The following is a 16,443-nucleotide window of genomic DNA, read 5'->3' as shown; positions in this document are numbered from 1 at the left end:
TACATGGTTAGAATTAGTTTACCGAAGACTTCAAATGGCCAAATAATATAAAGAAATTAAAACAACCATTAAAAATGCTAAAATGATTACTTAAGCTTTTTATACTTGTAATTTAAATTATCTATTAATAACTAGCTATCGCGCGCGGCTCCGTCCGTGTGGGTTTATAAAAAAACTTAATTAGTGTAGCCTATGTGTTTTTTCAGACTATGTTCTATACGTATGCCAAATTTAATCGAGATCCGTTCAACCGTTCTAGAGATACCTTCAAACACCCATCCATCGACATCACATCCATCTAAGCATTCGCATTTATAATATTAGTAAGAAAATAAAAAAAAATAATAAATAGTATCCTAGGTCTGTCTTCTGGCTCTAAGCTCCTCACCAATTTTTGGCCATATCGGTAAAGCCGTTCTTGAGTTATAAATAGTGTAACTAACACGACTTTCTTTTATATATTATACTAGCGGACCCGACAGACGTTGTCTGACAATTTGACACTGCGATGGTAGCGCCGTTTGTCGGATCCAATGTAAAACATTCCAAAATCAACAACTACTAATAAATTAAAAATTAATGAAAAAGTTATTTTCCAGCGGACAAAATTGTGAATCTAAACCATTCCCAGATCCCCTTGAACACACACAAAAAAATTTCATCAAAATCGGTCCAGTCGTTTGAGAGAAGTTCAGTGACATACACACTCACCGAAGAATTATATATATAAAGATCTAGTAAGATTTAAGAAAAACAAGAAAAAAATCATCAATCGATTTAAATTAATCTTATCACTACGTGAATATTTTAACGTAAACTTTTTCCTTTTAAATTTGTAATTGGTAAGAATTCTCGCAACTCTACTAGTCATATTAATTATAATGGACCGGTTTCATTTATCGACCTGTCCATTCATAGACACAGCGAGTTAGGGTCGCGACACACTTGATGGATACTCAAGGTCTTTTCTATTAACCATAGACTAACTATACCTAAAAAAAAAACAAACAAAAAGAACATTTAATAGTAATATCTAAACATTTAACAATACAACGATAAACTATTAAAATTTAAGTAGTAACATTGGATTTCTTCTGTTAAATATTAGTGTAAAAAAAAGTATTGCTATCTCTCTTAGTCTCCTAGTAAAAAGTGAGAGAGATGTTTATTACAAATTGCGGATTCAAGGTAACAGATATTGAATTGCATTTAAACATGTAGACGTTCTATTTTTTCTCTGTTTTTTTCCATTTTTTATGTTACTGTAACAATATAATTGAAACGGAAATTAATTTTAGAATTTACGACAAATAGCAATACTAAATATTCAACAAATGACAAAGACGAAATAAGTTGAATACAGTTTAAGACAGGTGGCTCAGTGGTTAAGTACTTGATTTGTAATCTTCAGGCCCTGAATTCGAATCCCGCTATGTACAAATGTGTCGTTCTTTCTCAATTTATTTTACATTTAACCGACGTTCTTACTGTGAAAGAAAACATCGTGATGCTGCACATATCTGCAAATAAATATTTGTGAAGTCAACCCGCACTGAGTCAGCGTGGTTGACTGTGGTCTACTAAGCTTAGGGTACGCTCCAAGCGTGGTTGACTATGACCACTTACTTAGGGTAGGCTCCAAGCCCCTCCTGGTGATGGACACGGGGGAGTCCATCACCGGCGACAGCTGGCGCAGACGGGACCGCGGACGAGAGCGAAAGCGTGCCCGTGGTCCCGTCCCGATGCGTTGGTGGAACAGAGGGGTTTAGTGGGTATGCTTCCCATCCGGAAGAGAATCCCACATAACTACCGCGTCCCCCCCGGGGCGGGGAGTATGCATAAAGCATTCCCCTCTGAAAAAAAAAGGCTCCAAGCCCCTCAGTGGACGTAAGAGCTGATGATGTAAGAGAAAGGGAGAAAGTAAACAAAAGTAATTATTATTATAAAGATTAATCATATTATTATAAAGCGATGTTTATTTTAAGTTTTAATGATGCAACTATGATTCATGCAACATACATTGTAAGACGGTCGTAAATAACATAAGTTAATTAAAAGTTTAGTGACCTATATAAGTAATTTATATCAAGATACCAGTTGATCCCGACGTGCATTGTAATGACAAAGTCCGATTACGTAAGACGTGTAACTAAATAATTAAAGTAGAAAAGATAACCCTATTATATTCTACACCTTCTTATACAAATTAAAAAAAAACAGTACACCTCAAGAGGCACTCGGATATAATAAATTAAGGTATTTTTCATTTCTTTTTTATTTTCTATTAATGTTGAACACCTGAAATCGCTGTAATAGCGAAGTGACCGTTGCCCATAGACATACGCAATTGCACACGCGTTGCCTACCTTTAATCGACTGAGGAGAAGATGCACAGAAAGAAAATATCTTTCCATGCATCCTCTCATCTGGAAAGTCCACTTTCACTTACCATCCTGTCCTTTTAAGAAAAAGGGTGTGAAGGGAAAGAGGACTAAATTAGCCCTCCGGGACGCACACTCATCAGACGAAACGCGGAATTGCTTCCATTTGACGCCTGTCTTCTGTGTGGTCGTGGTATTTCACCGGGGGAGCCGGGACAATTCGTGCGAAGATGTTAAAGCTCGCTCTACCACTGTTAAATTATGATATGATATGGTAATAATGACAAATTATCAGTTTACTTGTGTGTTTTAATACTTTTGTGAATGTTTTATAATTTAGTGTGTAATATTAAGCATTTATAGTCATAGATGAAGTCTGATAGTGCTGTATGGAAGAGCAGCACATAAAGTTTTAACCTTCCGTACTGAAAAAGGTGGTCTGAGGTCTTATACTCTCCCAAAATCTATTAAATGGTTTAGAAACTCATTGGGCATAAACATTAATGCTAATTTTAGTCCTCTTCCCCATTCCTAGGAAAAGTCGAAGTGATATAGGACGAAAGCATAGGAAGGGGAAATATTATCTTTGTGTGTCTCTACCTCTGTCGATTAAAGGTAATGCATCTGTAATTGTGAATATCTAAGAGCAATGGTAGCTTCGCCATTTCGATGAATTCAGATGGCTAATTGATTATTAAAAAAAATATTTCTATTAAAAAAAACTAGCCAAAGATGTAACCGTTCGTTCCCACACTATCCATTTGATGTGTCACAACCCTTACATAGTCGAGCCCACATTCCAATGTATCGTACGTCGCAGTAATCAAATTTTTTTACTTCATAGATACGCTACACGTGATATTCTAACCAACTTACAAATACAACTGGCAAAACTAAGATCATTTTAATATCGACTTAATTGCTATGCAAATAGAGCACTAATTATATTCACAGAGACGTAAGATAAAGTTGGTCAGATTGATTTATAACAAGAAGACTTGTCAAAATGATATCTAGGGATTCGACGTCATACGACGTGTTCAGAGGCGGTTATTGATGCAACTAAATATCGACAATATTAGAAAGGTAATAAAGCTTAAAATTGCACGATTGGATTGCATAGATGTCTAGATGAATCATCGGCGTAATCGGAATTCCATATTACGGTTCAAAGATGATGAAACACAATACAATACAACAGTCATTGCATGTAGACGAGAACATTTGGCGCGAAAAGAAGGTGACAACTGGATCTTGGCAGAACGGAGATGCCTTTTGCCTTGTGAATTAAAAAAAGAAGCTTGACGTTTAATCGTATGACAAGTACTGGCCAGTTTAGTAAGTAATGTTTTTATTTTTCTTAATTTACTTATTTATTTAATCCAAAATTTATTAGTATAAAAAAATAAAATTAGTTTCTTCTACGAGTTTTATTTATCAATAGAAATCAGAGTAAATTTTTCTAATTACAAAAAATACCACATGTATTATAAAAAGAATTGCCTAACTGCCTATCTGAGTTACAATGGTTATCATTACGTTAATTAATCATATTTCAAATTAAAAAAGAAACTGAACAAAACTTAATTTAACGTAACGGAAAACAATTAAAAAAAAAACAAAATTCAAATTTAGAACAAAACAAAACTTTATCGAACACAAATTTTAAATTTAGAATTCGAATTGATTCCATTTTTAAAAAATTCGAATCGCAAGATATAATCTTTTATTTGATATTACTTACTATGAATCTCTCAATAATAACATAATTAAGGGCCAGCGGTAACTAATTCGTCTACTTGACAACCAACACGTAGCCACCCCGTACCAAAGCGTTGGGTATAAAAGGGGTTGTTGGTTGGTGAGTGTTCATATTCCAGACTTATCCATACAGGCAACACAACCTCCTAGACTTGGTCGGATGAAAACGTGTTGTGAATATCGGATTTATTTCTAATATTTATCATCTGTGTAAGGTATGTACACGATTTTGAAATTCGAATACATTTTTGTATAATGTTAAATTTTATTATTGCGATTTTTCACTATTTTTTTATTATAATTTAATATTGTGGTTGTATTTTTTTTCGAGATTAAAAACATTCTTATCGTATTTAATACTTATTTCTTAGGATATAAAAAGAGATATTTATTTTACGTAAAATTTTAATATTATTTATAAATTTAATTTCTCAATTAATAAAATTAAATTGTTTTAAGTGTACTTTACTTTTATATTTTTTGAATTAACAAATCAAATTGAATTTCTGTAATAATCAATATTACGGATTTTTTTTTTGTAATTATTATTTATTTTATGTATCGGTGATGTAAAATTATATTTAGTTAAAGAATTAAATCTAGGTCCATGTAGCAGTTAGTTTCGTGTTTCGTAAATCGTAATAGTATCGTAATAAGTTGATAAGAAAAATAGTTAAAAATAGTTGTAATTTTCCGCGTAAATTTACTCGATTTATTTATTTACTTTTTCTTGTAATGTTGGCGAATTGATTTTCTTTTAAATATGTTTCTAATATTTAAAATCTTTAATAATCTTTTATTCTTATTATTTGGTAAAACTTTTAAGGTTGTTAAATGTTTTTTATTCTCCTTTTCGATTTATTTACATTACATTTTACTTGAAGGTAACATTTATTAAGGTCTCAAAGCTGAAATAAAAATGTTTTTAATTCCATCTTTTATAATAATTCCAACGTAATATCAAATACTAAATTCAGTTTTAAGTTTTGAATCCTTAATATGAAATAAATTTATAGAGTTAAATAATAAAATAAATATCGTAAGACATTTTTTTAATCATAATTAACGTTAACGTTTCATTTATTTTCAGGCGATACTTTCTCCATCTGTTATCAAGTAGCGAAGATGTTTAAATTAGTGTCGCTATTCGTCGCCGCGGCGCTAGTGTCGCTGCAAAGCGCTTACATCGTCAGTGCACAAATTGACAACCCCAAAAATGATTTGGATAATAATTTACAAATTAATCGTAAGTTACTTATTTTGCTTTATTTTTCTAATAAAATAAATATCATATATTTATTAGATAAGTGTCCATTGTCGTTATAAAAGAAATTAAAAAGACTACAATTAATCTAGTAATATTATAAATGCAAATGTTCAGATGGATGGATGTTTGTTTGAAGGTATCTCCGGAACGGCTGAACTAAAGTCTATGAAATCTGGCATTTATCTAGAACATAGTCTGAAAGAACACATAGGATTACGAAGTTGTTTTAATTCCATGCGAACAGAGTCACGGGTGATAGCTAGTAATAAGTAAGCTACTGTTTGCATAAACAATGATACAAGGAAGTAATGAAATTCAATGAAACTGCAAAATCAAGTAGATTTTTCATTGAATATTTCAAAAGAAATCTTTGAATACTGCAGTTTTGTGATTTTACTGTCTATTTTTTGTGTTTGCGTTTTTTTCTTAATCCTTTGTTAAAATACACTTTTGTATGTATTTTACTGACGTAGAAATTTAAGGTTTTTTTTGTTTAACACAATATAAAGTAAATTAATGTTATCAATCGATTTAAAAGTGTAAACCAAAAAAACTTAAATAATAATTAAAGAATAAACCAATTTATTTTAAAACTTAAAATAAATATATCGAAAGAGGTTTGTTTAAAAGAGTTTCAGTAAAGTTTTATTAGTAGTTGTCTCCCGTCTAATTAGTAGCCTACGTGTCCTTCCAGATTATGTTCTAAATCTATGCTAAAGTTCATCAAGATTTATCCGTTCCGGAGATACCTTCTAACAAACATCCATCTAAACTTACGCATTTATAATTAGTAAAATTATATTAAAAGATTCTTAATTAAAACTCTCATTTCATTCTCTTGTTTCTTTAACATATCCTGACACGAGGCCAACGTGACACACAATTGGTGAATTCTATTCGCCGCTAGATGACGCTCGAGGCGAATAAATTGACCATCTGTTGTACATTGAATTGCAAAGCGCCGGAGCTGTGGCTACATATTACAAAGTCAAATGGCAAATCACTTTTGCAAAAACACCAACCCAACGATAGCCCATCCGGTAACCGCGTATTAATTGGGTTATAAATTTGAATTCGGATCTGATTCATTCGCGGAAGAATAAATGTATTTACAATCGTATTCTTTTGCTATTTAATTTTTTTATACAGTTTCACTGCAATGAAATTGTAAAAAAATATACTGCTTAAATTTCGATTCGCAAACTTTCGTGGGACTTTATTAATAACTAATATATAAGCGGGATGTGCGATGGCTCGTGTCAGCGAATAACAGTCCCATTCAACTTGATGAAGTGCCCCCGATTGGCTCGAAACTAGTCACTGCCTCCACCGGACAAAGCTTCAATCTATGTTATTATATTATTACGTTCGTTTAGTAAAACTTTAAAAAAAAGCGCAGTAGACTTATTGAAAATGTATTACGTATTTAAATAGGAGGAGTCGAATCGAATATAAATTCAAATGTTTGGATGGATGTTTGTTTAAAGGTATCATCAGAACGGATGCATAGATGTTGCTGAAATTTAGCAAATAGGTGTATACCATAGCGTGGAAGAACACATAGACTAATTAAGTTTATTATTTTAATTCCGCGCGGTCGAAGTCGCGGGTCATAGCTTATATAAAATAAGAAGACAGCCTTTATAAAGTAAGATGTTATTGCAGCTGTTCCTCAACGTCGTCGTCTTCGTAATTTCATCAAGATGACACAAGCACCGCCGCAGCGCGTACGCTACGAGCCTGGTGCGGGCCTGCAGCTTGTATGTGAAGTGACCGCCTCGCCCGCACCTCAAGTGCAATGGCTTAAGAACGGAGAGCCCATGATAGATGTGAGTTAAACTGATACAGTGTCATACAAACTTAATGGCTGCTCGCAATAAGTTAACTCGCAGTTAATCACGAGCCGCTGTAAAGTTTGAATATTATAATACTTGCTTATAAGTTTTCACTGTAGATTCTGTATTCTGTAAACATGTCTCATTTATATAACACAAAAATATTAGAAAAACATGCTTTTTTTAATAATTAATGATTCCCTTTTAATAGTTATTTTTGTTATTCTAGTGTAAAATGCAAATTCATTATAGAACAGTATTTTTAAATTTCAAAGTATTACTCTTTTCATAGTTATGTTTAGATAGTAATTAACAATTCCTTTATCTGTAGACAAAATGTTTTGGTTTGTTTATTTATCGCTTATGTTAATTGAAAAATGATCAATTCCAGTACGAAGAGGAAGCCAATGAGATCCCGACAGTGGCCAACAACATTGCCCGACTTGTGAGCAAGCTGGTGGTGACAGCAGCGCGCTCTGGTGACGTGTTCACTTGCGACGCAAGCAGCGGCCTCAAGGAAATAACCGCATCTACCACTGTTTATACTGAAAGTAAGTTTTGAAAGCGACATCTAGCGACCAGTAGACAGATTATGCTTTATATTAATTTTTGCTTTGTAGCTTCCTATAACCTAAAACAGTGATAGATTTCTTCCTGTCTACTATATACAAGTAGATAATTTACCTTGAATGTTGTATTTCGTTATGTTTTACAATTTTAGTTGTTTTTGCTCCTGAAAAAAATTTACAGCTAATTATTCAAAATTGTAAAGTTGCTATTAGTTTAGCACAGGCGCCTTTTTATAACTTCATTTTGTAAACAGAAAATTTATCTTTCAGCTGAACTCTCCCCGCAACTATTGTCATTGGAGAACCTGTTCCCTGCGCCGTCGAAGCCTGTGATAACTCTGCACTACGAAGACATCCTCCAGGAGAGCGGCAGTTCTCTGCTGCTGCCGTGCCGGGTGAGCAGCGCCGGCGAACACCAGGTCGTGTGGCAGGACAACAATAACCAAGTCGTGTACGGCAGTCCTAGGCTACAGGTATCTTTCATTTACCACGTGTTTTCTTTCTTTATGTTGCTTTATGTTAGCAAAACTTTAAAAAGCAATACAGCCAAGTCAATTCTTAAAAATATTGTGTGAAAACTGAAATTTAGAGGCGTTTTTTAAGTAGAGCATTAATCTTTCTTATGGTGATCAAATTGTGATATAATCAATCCGGTAAGTTGGCACGTCAGTAACTAAAGTTTTGATCCGCATGACGTGCCAACTGATGCATCAAAAAGACTGAAAGTTCTGCGTATTTATTTGAATATATATTTTGCAGGTGTTGCCTTCTGGTGACCTGCTGATAGTGGAGCTGCAGTGGGGGGACATGGGTCAATGGAGCTGCACAGCTCGCAGCCCGCAAGGGAAAGACACCGCGGCTACATTCGTTTACCCTTCCAAGCCAAGGAAACAGGTAACTATTAATCTATTAGTAAAAGCAAAGAGAAATTAAAGATTGCTTTTAGAAGACATATAGTACTCGTAAGAAAGTTATTATGAATTATTTTAGAGTTGTTTTTGATAATTGCCTTTGAAAAACTAAGAAATGTTTTATAGTTATATCAAACACTTTGACTTATTTAGACCAATTATTAGTATATTTTGATTAAAAATGTTATTTCTTTCAGTAAATTAAAACGGATTGCTAGAAATGGATCAAGAAAGTTACCCGCCGATTGCTAAGAAAATCTCCCATGTTCCTATAAACGTAATATTGTAATATAGAAAATATTTAATTTATTGTTAGTTGTAAAAAAATATCTGTTGGATGTATAAATTAATTTAATTTTTATATAATTTGTGCCAATTTTAGGTTAAGTTTTAAATTACAGTGATTTAAAATGCATTTATATAGATTTATTAAAGAATTACATAAAAATTCTTGTTCAACATAAAATAATTGTTTAAAAAAAAATTTTGTTCCATTTAAAATAATTTAAAATTCGATTCAAATGTATTCCGTAAAAAAATTCCGAGAATTTCAAAATAGCCAGTATTTTTTTTAATTAAAAAAATGTTTTATCTAATTTCTCGTAAATATTTTGGAATAATTTGTTTATTTTTAATTTAAGTGACTTTTAAGGTTTTTTTATTTACATTATTGTTGATATGAAATCTGTTTTGTATTTATTTGTACTTAATTAGTTATAATTTGTAAAATAATTAATTTATTGTTTAATGTACATTTTTTATATTAAGACAAAACCTACAAATATCAGGGATTTGACCAAAAAAACATATTCCGATTTTTTTAATGTAAACTTCAAAACTAACTTATAAAATTAGTGAATTTATTTTCGAATTATTTTTTTTGCTGATATTTAAAAAAAAACTCCTTGATATTTGCAACATATTGATTTTCTAATACGTAAAATGTTTTACTAAAATATTTGATTTGTAAAATAGAAATGAAATAGAATTTAATATTTATTTTTACGTTATTTTTTTATTTATATCGTGTTTTGTTGATGCGTTGGTTTTTTATTGAATGTTGCCAATGTTTTATACATACTCTGTGATTGAAATAAATAAAATGATAAGTATGAAATATTATTTAGTATTAATTTTGACCTCTTTATCGAATAATATATTTATTTATTTTAAATATTGCATACTTGTATTTGATTTTGTTTTGGGTGTTAATGATAAATAAAGACACTTTACTTTAAATTCGGTTTTGTACGAAAAAATATTAATTTTTGTTACTAAATTGGAAGTTTATCTATTAGTGTAAAAATAGATACATATATGGTGCAATTTTAATTAGAAAACCTATAAAGCATAAGGAGATGACTTTACCTTTTCTCAATGAGGCCTTCTTTAGTCCAATTTCCCTTCCCACACTTTTTCTTATAAGGAAAGGATGGGAAGTGAAATGGACTTTCCGGATGAGAGGATGCACGGAAAGGGAAGATATTTTATTTCTGTGCATCCTCTCCTACGTCGATTAAAGGTAGGCAACGCATATGCGTATGTCTATGTGTAACATTCACTTCGCTATTTCAGCGATTTCAGGTGACCGCTCTCTCGTTTGCCATCTTTTGATATAAAAAAATGAATAATTCAGCTCTTTACCACAATCCTACTTAATATTAAATGATGTACGATTTAGGTATGAAAGGGTAATCGATGAATTAATTAACTTTACAAAGTTAGTAAATAAAGTAAATAATACATATATCATGTTAACATTTCTGTTAAGGACCGGCTCTTGTATATTTATTAGACTTCTTGTAGTTAATTGAATATTTATATGACCATTGATAACTCACAAATAGGTAAGGATCTTACTAATATATAAATGCGAATGTTTGGATGTATGTATGTTACGTATCTCCAGCACAACTGCATGGCTATCGTTAGAATTTGGCATAGATGTAGAACATAGTCTTTAAGAGCACTTAAGCTAATAATTAAGTTTCTCATTTCGCGTTAATGGAGTCGCGTGTGATAACTAGTATTGAAATAAATTTATCTGTCGAAAGCCTGATTACTAAAATAATTTAGTACCGGTTCTCATCACTAGATGGAGTTGTGCACAAAAATGTTTGTTATGATTTTTCCAAATGCTTTTAAAATGGGTGAATAAAGACAATATATTATAAACACTTTTATTCTGGTCTGCAAAAAGCGAAGAAAACATAATTGTAGAATTTCAAACTTGTTCTAACTAGTATTTTAAATTTAAAAAAAAAACACGTAGATAATTTACAAGAGTCTTCTTGCATTCTTGCTTATGTTATATAATTATACATATTGCTGTTTCTATTTTGTCAAAGAAAATGAAAGGGATGACAATATGTAACTGGTGATCGTATTCATTAAGTTACGAAGTTGTAATAATTCTAGTTGTAGCGACTGTCGCGCCGCCATGTAGCCGCGCGGTTAAACTTAACCTTTGGCAAATGTTAGGCGGTCAGATGCAACTCGCATGCTTTGTACACAGAGACGTACATAGAGTGGATTGTACTACAACTATTTAACTAAAGTTGTCCTCAGAACTCTCGGAGCGTCGTTTAGTGTAGATTTATACTAAAATGAAACAGTAAGGGGTTGGATTAATAGCCAACGCCATTTTACGGCACTTAGAGTATATTTCCACTTGGGGACTTTGGATTTCGAGTCTTACCAAAAAGTATGAAAGGAAAGTAATATGTTTTTGCTCAGATGTTTCTGCAGTGGAAATACAGTAAAATAAATAATGACAGTTAAAGACAATCAAAAGTATATTATCTTACTGTTGTCCACGACTCCATCTGAGATGAATAAAAAAAAAACTTAATAGTAGGCTATGTGTTCTTCCAAATTCTGTTCTACATCTACGCTTCAATCTACGCATCTTCAAACAAACATCCATCTAAACAAAATTAGTACGACTACTCCATGATTTTCTGTCCTATATCCGTAGCATGGACCGAATGTGAACGTCGCCTTGAGGCGCACCTTTCTTCCGACGCTGAAGGTGACCTGGGATCTGCCGCAGGATGCCGCCTTATATACTCTTCCTATGCACTAGGAAATAGTTTTTAAGCACTAGAATAAGTCCTTATGTTAAAGAGCATATGAAGAATATTGTTCACACCTTGAAAGTTATTTTTTTTTAAATAAAACAGATAGCAAACGAACAAGTTATTATCTGATTAAGCTAAAGCGAAATAACATTTTCAATAAGTTTACAGATTCGTAATCTACCTATAATAGAATCGGGGGATTTTTAGTCTATCCCTTCCCATCTTTTTTCGTATAAGGAAAGCATGAGAAGTGGGAGTGGATTTTCCGGATGCATGGGAATGCAAAATATTGCCTTTCTGTGCATCCCATTCCCCGTCGATTAAAGGTAGGCAACGCGTATGCAATTGCGTATGTCTAAAGGCAACGGTCACTTCGCTATTTCAGCGATTTCAGATGGCTCGCACGTTTGCCACCTTCTTACTTATATTATAAATGCGAATGTTTAGATGGATGGATGTTTGTTTGAAGGTATCTCCGGAACGGCTGCATGGATCTCGCTGAAATTCGACATAGATATAGAACATAGTCATGAAGAAAACATAGAGTACTAATTAGGTTTTTTTTTCATTCTGGCTACAGCTATTTAACAATAAAAGGTTTTAAAAACAATTTAATTGCGTATGTCTATAGGCAACGGTCACATCGCTTTTTCAGCGATTTCAGGTGGCCGCTCGCTCGTTTGCCAACTTATAATATAAAAAAAGGTTTAGTTATGAATCATCTTGTTATTTTGTCGTATATCAAGGATATATCTATCACCTGCTGTGAGCCTATAAGTTTTATATCAGGAAATCACGCCGATATTTTTTGCAAAGCATCACGAAGTCATTTTACTGAGAATTTTTACGATTTATTACATCTGTGATTTGTATTATTTTGACAGATCACGTTGCTTATGGAAAATACGTAGTTTATTTTACGGTAACATCTTACAGTGTGTTTCTGAGACCATCTCCTTTTCAAACATATCTTTATCACTGTTTTGTTCATGATAATGAAAAGGGTGATGATATGTTTTATACAGAGATTTTCGTCTCAGAATCCAACAGTTAGAGGAATTCCTTTAACAGCAACCGACTTTGAAATCAAGATTTTAATAGAATCTTTCGATGTGAAAGATTTCTTTGTTTTTGTCTTCAAAAGCAAAAGTTCAATTCGAACGTACTTTCCTTTTTTTATATATGTATATTGGCAACGATATGAATTATATTTAATACTTAAATTAATTATAGTAAGTTTTACTGTGTTTAAACTATGAAATTGAGAAACTGTTCTACAGATCTAACAAGTACATCGTTCATACATTCCAGCTGTCGCGTCGTATGACGTCATCAAGGCATCATTTTTATGCGCACGCATTTTAGTTTTGATAAACGGTGTAACAAGGTGTTTTGAGATTTTTGTATGGTACAATATATTCGCTAAATTATGGTGCACCGTAACTATACTTTTCGGTAGCGCTCTAAAAAAATAATTCGTGTCTCGCCTCTGTAAGACAATCTTAATCGACCGATAACTCATGACTGTGAGTACTAGACATAAAATTGTCTCATATAATTTTAATCTAGTTATTTATCTAGGTGTAGAAGGCTCTCTAGATCCCACGGAAGATCTGGCAGGGGTATGCGGGAAATAAAACCGTTCAATTATATATATCTTTTGTTAACTTATTAAAGTTCCTGATATTTAATTTCACCACACTTCAACTATTATTTTAGCATAAATTTAAACCACATCATCATCATCATCAGCTCACTATACGTCCCCACCGAGGGTCTCGGAGCCTACCCTAAGTTAAGGGTGATTAGGCCATAGTCAACCACGCTGGCCAAGTGCGGGTTGGTTGACTTCTACTTCTTTAAACCACAACTTCTAGTTAAAAAGGGCATTTATTTTGCATTGACGTCTTATTGACATTTAAAAATATAATTTTTTCCTTTTTTATCACTAATGTCAGTTAACATGTAACCTCCTTTAACAAAAATATTGATTCACAAGTTGAAGAAATCCTGTGTGGAATTTACAAGAAAAGAAGCTTTAAAATATATTAAAAGTAATAAATTTGAGATTAGATGTAAATAAACATTTTTACATGCACTGTATTTAGTCGTATGATCGAAGACGTAGTTAACCTGATCCAAATTTGTCAAATCAGCGAGTAACCAAGGCCTGCCCTATCACGATGCGCGCTGTCATTACAAGATCTTAACAGCTAACGCTTGTATCTTTTATGGAACACGCTGTATAAAATACATTTTTTTATTGCAATCAGCTTTTTGCAGAAACACAGAGTTCGGTTCAGTACATCTTGAAGACGTTTTTATCTTTAAGTAGAGTTTATAGTTGTTAAAAATCATAAGAACTACCTCTGTCATCCGACGCTTGGATGACATACTCTGACTTTAATATCATAAGGTGGCAAACGAGCGAGCGGTCACCTGAAATCGCTGAAATAGCGAAGTGACCGTTGCCCATAGACATACGCAATTGCATATGCGTTGCCTACTTTTAATCGATGGAGGAGAGGATTTACAGAAAGAAAATATTTTTCCCTTTCCACGCATCATCTCATCCGGAAAGTCCACTTCCACTTCCTGTCCTTTCCTTATAAGAAAATGTGAGGGAACGGAAAGAGGACTAAATTTGGTCTTTTAGTAAATGTAGACAAAAAAAAATCTGGAATCTAGCTTAAATAATAGTTGCGATAGGTTCAATCTATACCTAATTAGTATCCTTGAAAGTCAAACATAAAACAGTAGTCTTCCTTTCGACATTCTAAGTACCAGGGGTCAATCTGTAATGGTCACTTAATCACAAAACATCTAATGTTCGGTCCGAACCTATGTGTAATACACCAATATACCTTGACCCATGTTAGTAAGACCTTCCTATAAAACATATCCTTTATTGTTTAAGTAGTAAGGTTGAATTTATCTGTTTATGAACTCGTGAGAGAGGTCTATGTATAATGTTTGTCAGATAATTAAAGGTGGTTTAATGTAACATCGGTTACGTAACTCAATGTGGGCCAGCTGTATTAAAATATAAGTGTTGGGCCACATTAACAACGAGATTATTTAAAAATAAAATCATTTTTTTTATGAAGAGATTCAACATCCTGTATCACTCAGGAGATAAATAGAAAACGAATCACTCGACTATATAGACCAAACCTTTGGTTTCTGAGACTCTCTGTATAAAACATAACGTCAATCCGAGATCCCAATATGTTTTAAAGGGAAATTTTGGTGTCAGAAACCCTCGGTTAGTCGTGAAGGCTACAGGATGTTACATAAATACATAGCCAAAAACCTTATCCTCTTTAGTTACAAGCATAGTGAATGTTTATAAATGGATGGATGGTTGGTTAGAAAGTATGTCCAGGACGGATTAACGGACTTTCATGAAATTTGGCACTAATGTAGAACATAGTCTGGAAGAACACTTAGACTACTTATTCAATTTTAATTCCGCTCGGAAAAAGTCGCGGCCGACAGCTAGTAGTCTATATAATTGGATCAAGAATTTAATTCTCTCTCAATGTGTATCTCCCCTAACAAGCACTTATCCAGCGCCATTAAGAATAGCTTCCAAGGGCGATGTGGCGCGATCATTACACGTCCCCTCCCCTGTACCCTGCCTCCTGTCCACTGTTTCCCCCGCGGCAGACGATTTACCCATCAATCTATTTAACTATCAAAGGCTTACCTCGGGCGAACAGACTAATTATTACTCGACTTACAATAGGGTAAATTTTTGCGCGTGTGTAAAGTTTTTTTATCACGGCTTAAAGCCTGAACCAGTGAATCTTATACTAGCTGTCGCCCAGCGCTCCGTGCGTGTGGTATTAAAAAAAACTTACTAAGTAGGCTATGCGTTCTTCCAAACTATGTTCTACAGCTATGTCAAATTTCAGCGAGATCCATGCAGCCGTTTCGTAGATACCTTCAAACAAACATCTATCCATCCATCTAAACATTCGCATTTCTAATATAAGTAAGAAGTATAATTTAAAAAAGAACTAGGAAGACATTTCGCGTTAAATTTTGACAGCCTATTTTCCGGGAGGAAATCTTCAAAAGGTACCTTGCCTTCTGGTCAAAAGACAGGGTTATGTGAGACTTAACTCACTAATACCCTTCGGAAGCCATCGTCTAGTCCAACTTGGGAGAGTACTTGAATCTCTTAAGGAACGCATCGGGACTCTGCAAAGGGCTTCTACACGACCCAGGGTTCAGTATCCTCCCTCGAGCCCCTATATAAATACGACAACTCAGGACCACACTTGACGTCTTCCCCAGATTATTTGGTAAGGCAGTCGGGACAAAATTTTGACAGCCCTAGAGGTAAGGAAACGTAATATTTCGAAAATATCTTATAACCTTTCCCCTGAGACCTTGACTTCTCGCTTTTGTTAATTTGTTACATCTGATACGTATCAAGTGCGGTTTTATTACGTATTCATTATTAATATCTATTGCTATGGGACATATTTCTATTATAAATGGTTAACGCTTTAATCATATATTTAAAAAGATATGTGTATTGATTATACAGTCAGCTGTGCATATGAAAACTTGGGGTGATATAAATAAACTATACATCATAAATCGGTAATAATATATTGTATGTTTTATT

At 33.2% G+C, this 16,443-nt stretch overlaps 1 protein-coding gene across 2 annotated transcripts; it reads left to right on the top strand.

The window, feature by feature from the left end:
- Window positions 1–3,503: 3,503 nt before the first annotated feature.
- IBP2 (insulin-related peptide binding protein) lies at window positions 3,504–9,055 on the top strand. Of its 2 annotated transcripts, XM_013323016.1 has the most exons (8): window positions 3,504–3,719; window positions 4,199–4,357; window positions 5,233–5,388; window positions 7,075–7,238; window positions 7,636–7,795; window positions 8,084–8,286; window positions 8,573–8,707; window positions 8,922–9,055. In XM_013323016.1, exons 3-8 carry the CDS (start codon window positions 5,268–5,270, stop codon window positions 8,922–8,924), a joined length of 786 nt encoding a protein of 261 aa, XP_013178470.1. In that variant the 5' UTR covers window positions 3,504–3,719; window positions 4,199–4,357; window positions 5,233–5,267; the 3' UTR covers window positions 8,925–9,055. The 2 variants fall into 2 exon arrangements, with proteins under 2 accessions (XP_013178470.1, XP_013178469.1); XM_013323015.1 differs by lacking the exon at window positions 3,504–3,719 and having other exon boundaries at window positions 4,177–4,357.
- The last annotated feature ends 7,388 nt before the right edge of the window (window positions 9,056–16,443 follow it).

Source organism: Papilio xuthus, unplaced genomic scaffold (assembly GCF_000836235.2).
Source record: "Papilio xuthus unplaced genomic scaffold, Pxut_1.1 DF825783.1, whole genome shotgun sequence".
Taxonomy (NCBI): domain Eukaryota; kingdom Metazoa; phylum Arthropoda; class Insecta; order Lepidoptera; family Papilionidae; genus Papilio; species Papilio xuthus.
Note: the sequence above shows the minus strand (reverse complement) of the source record. Positions and strands in the feature narration are given on the sequence as shown.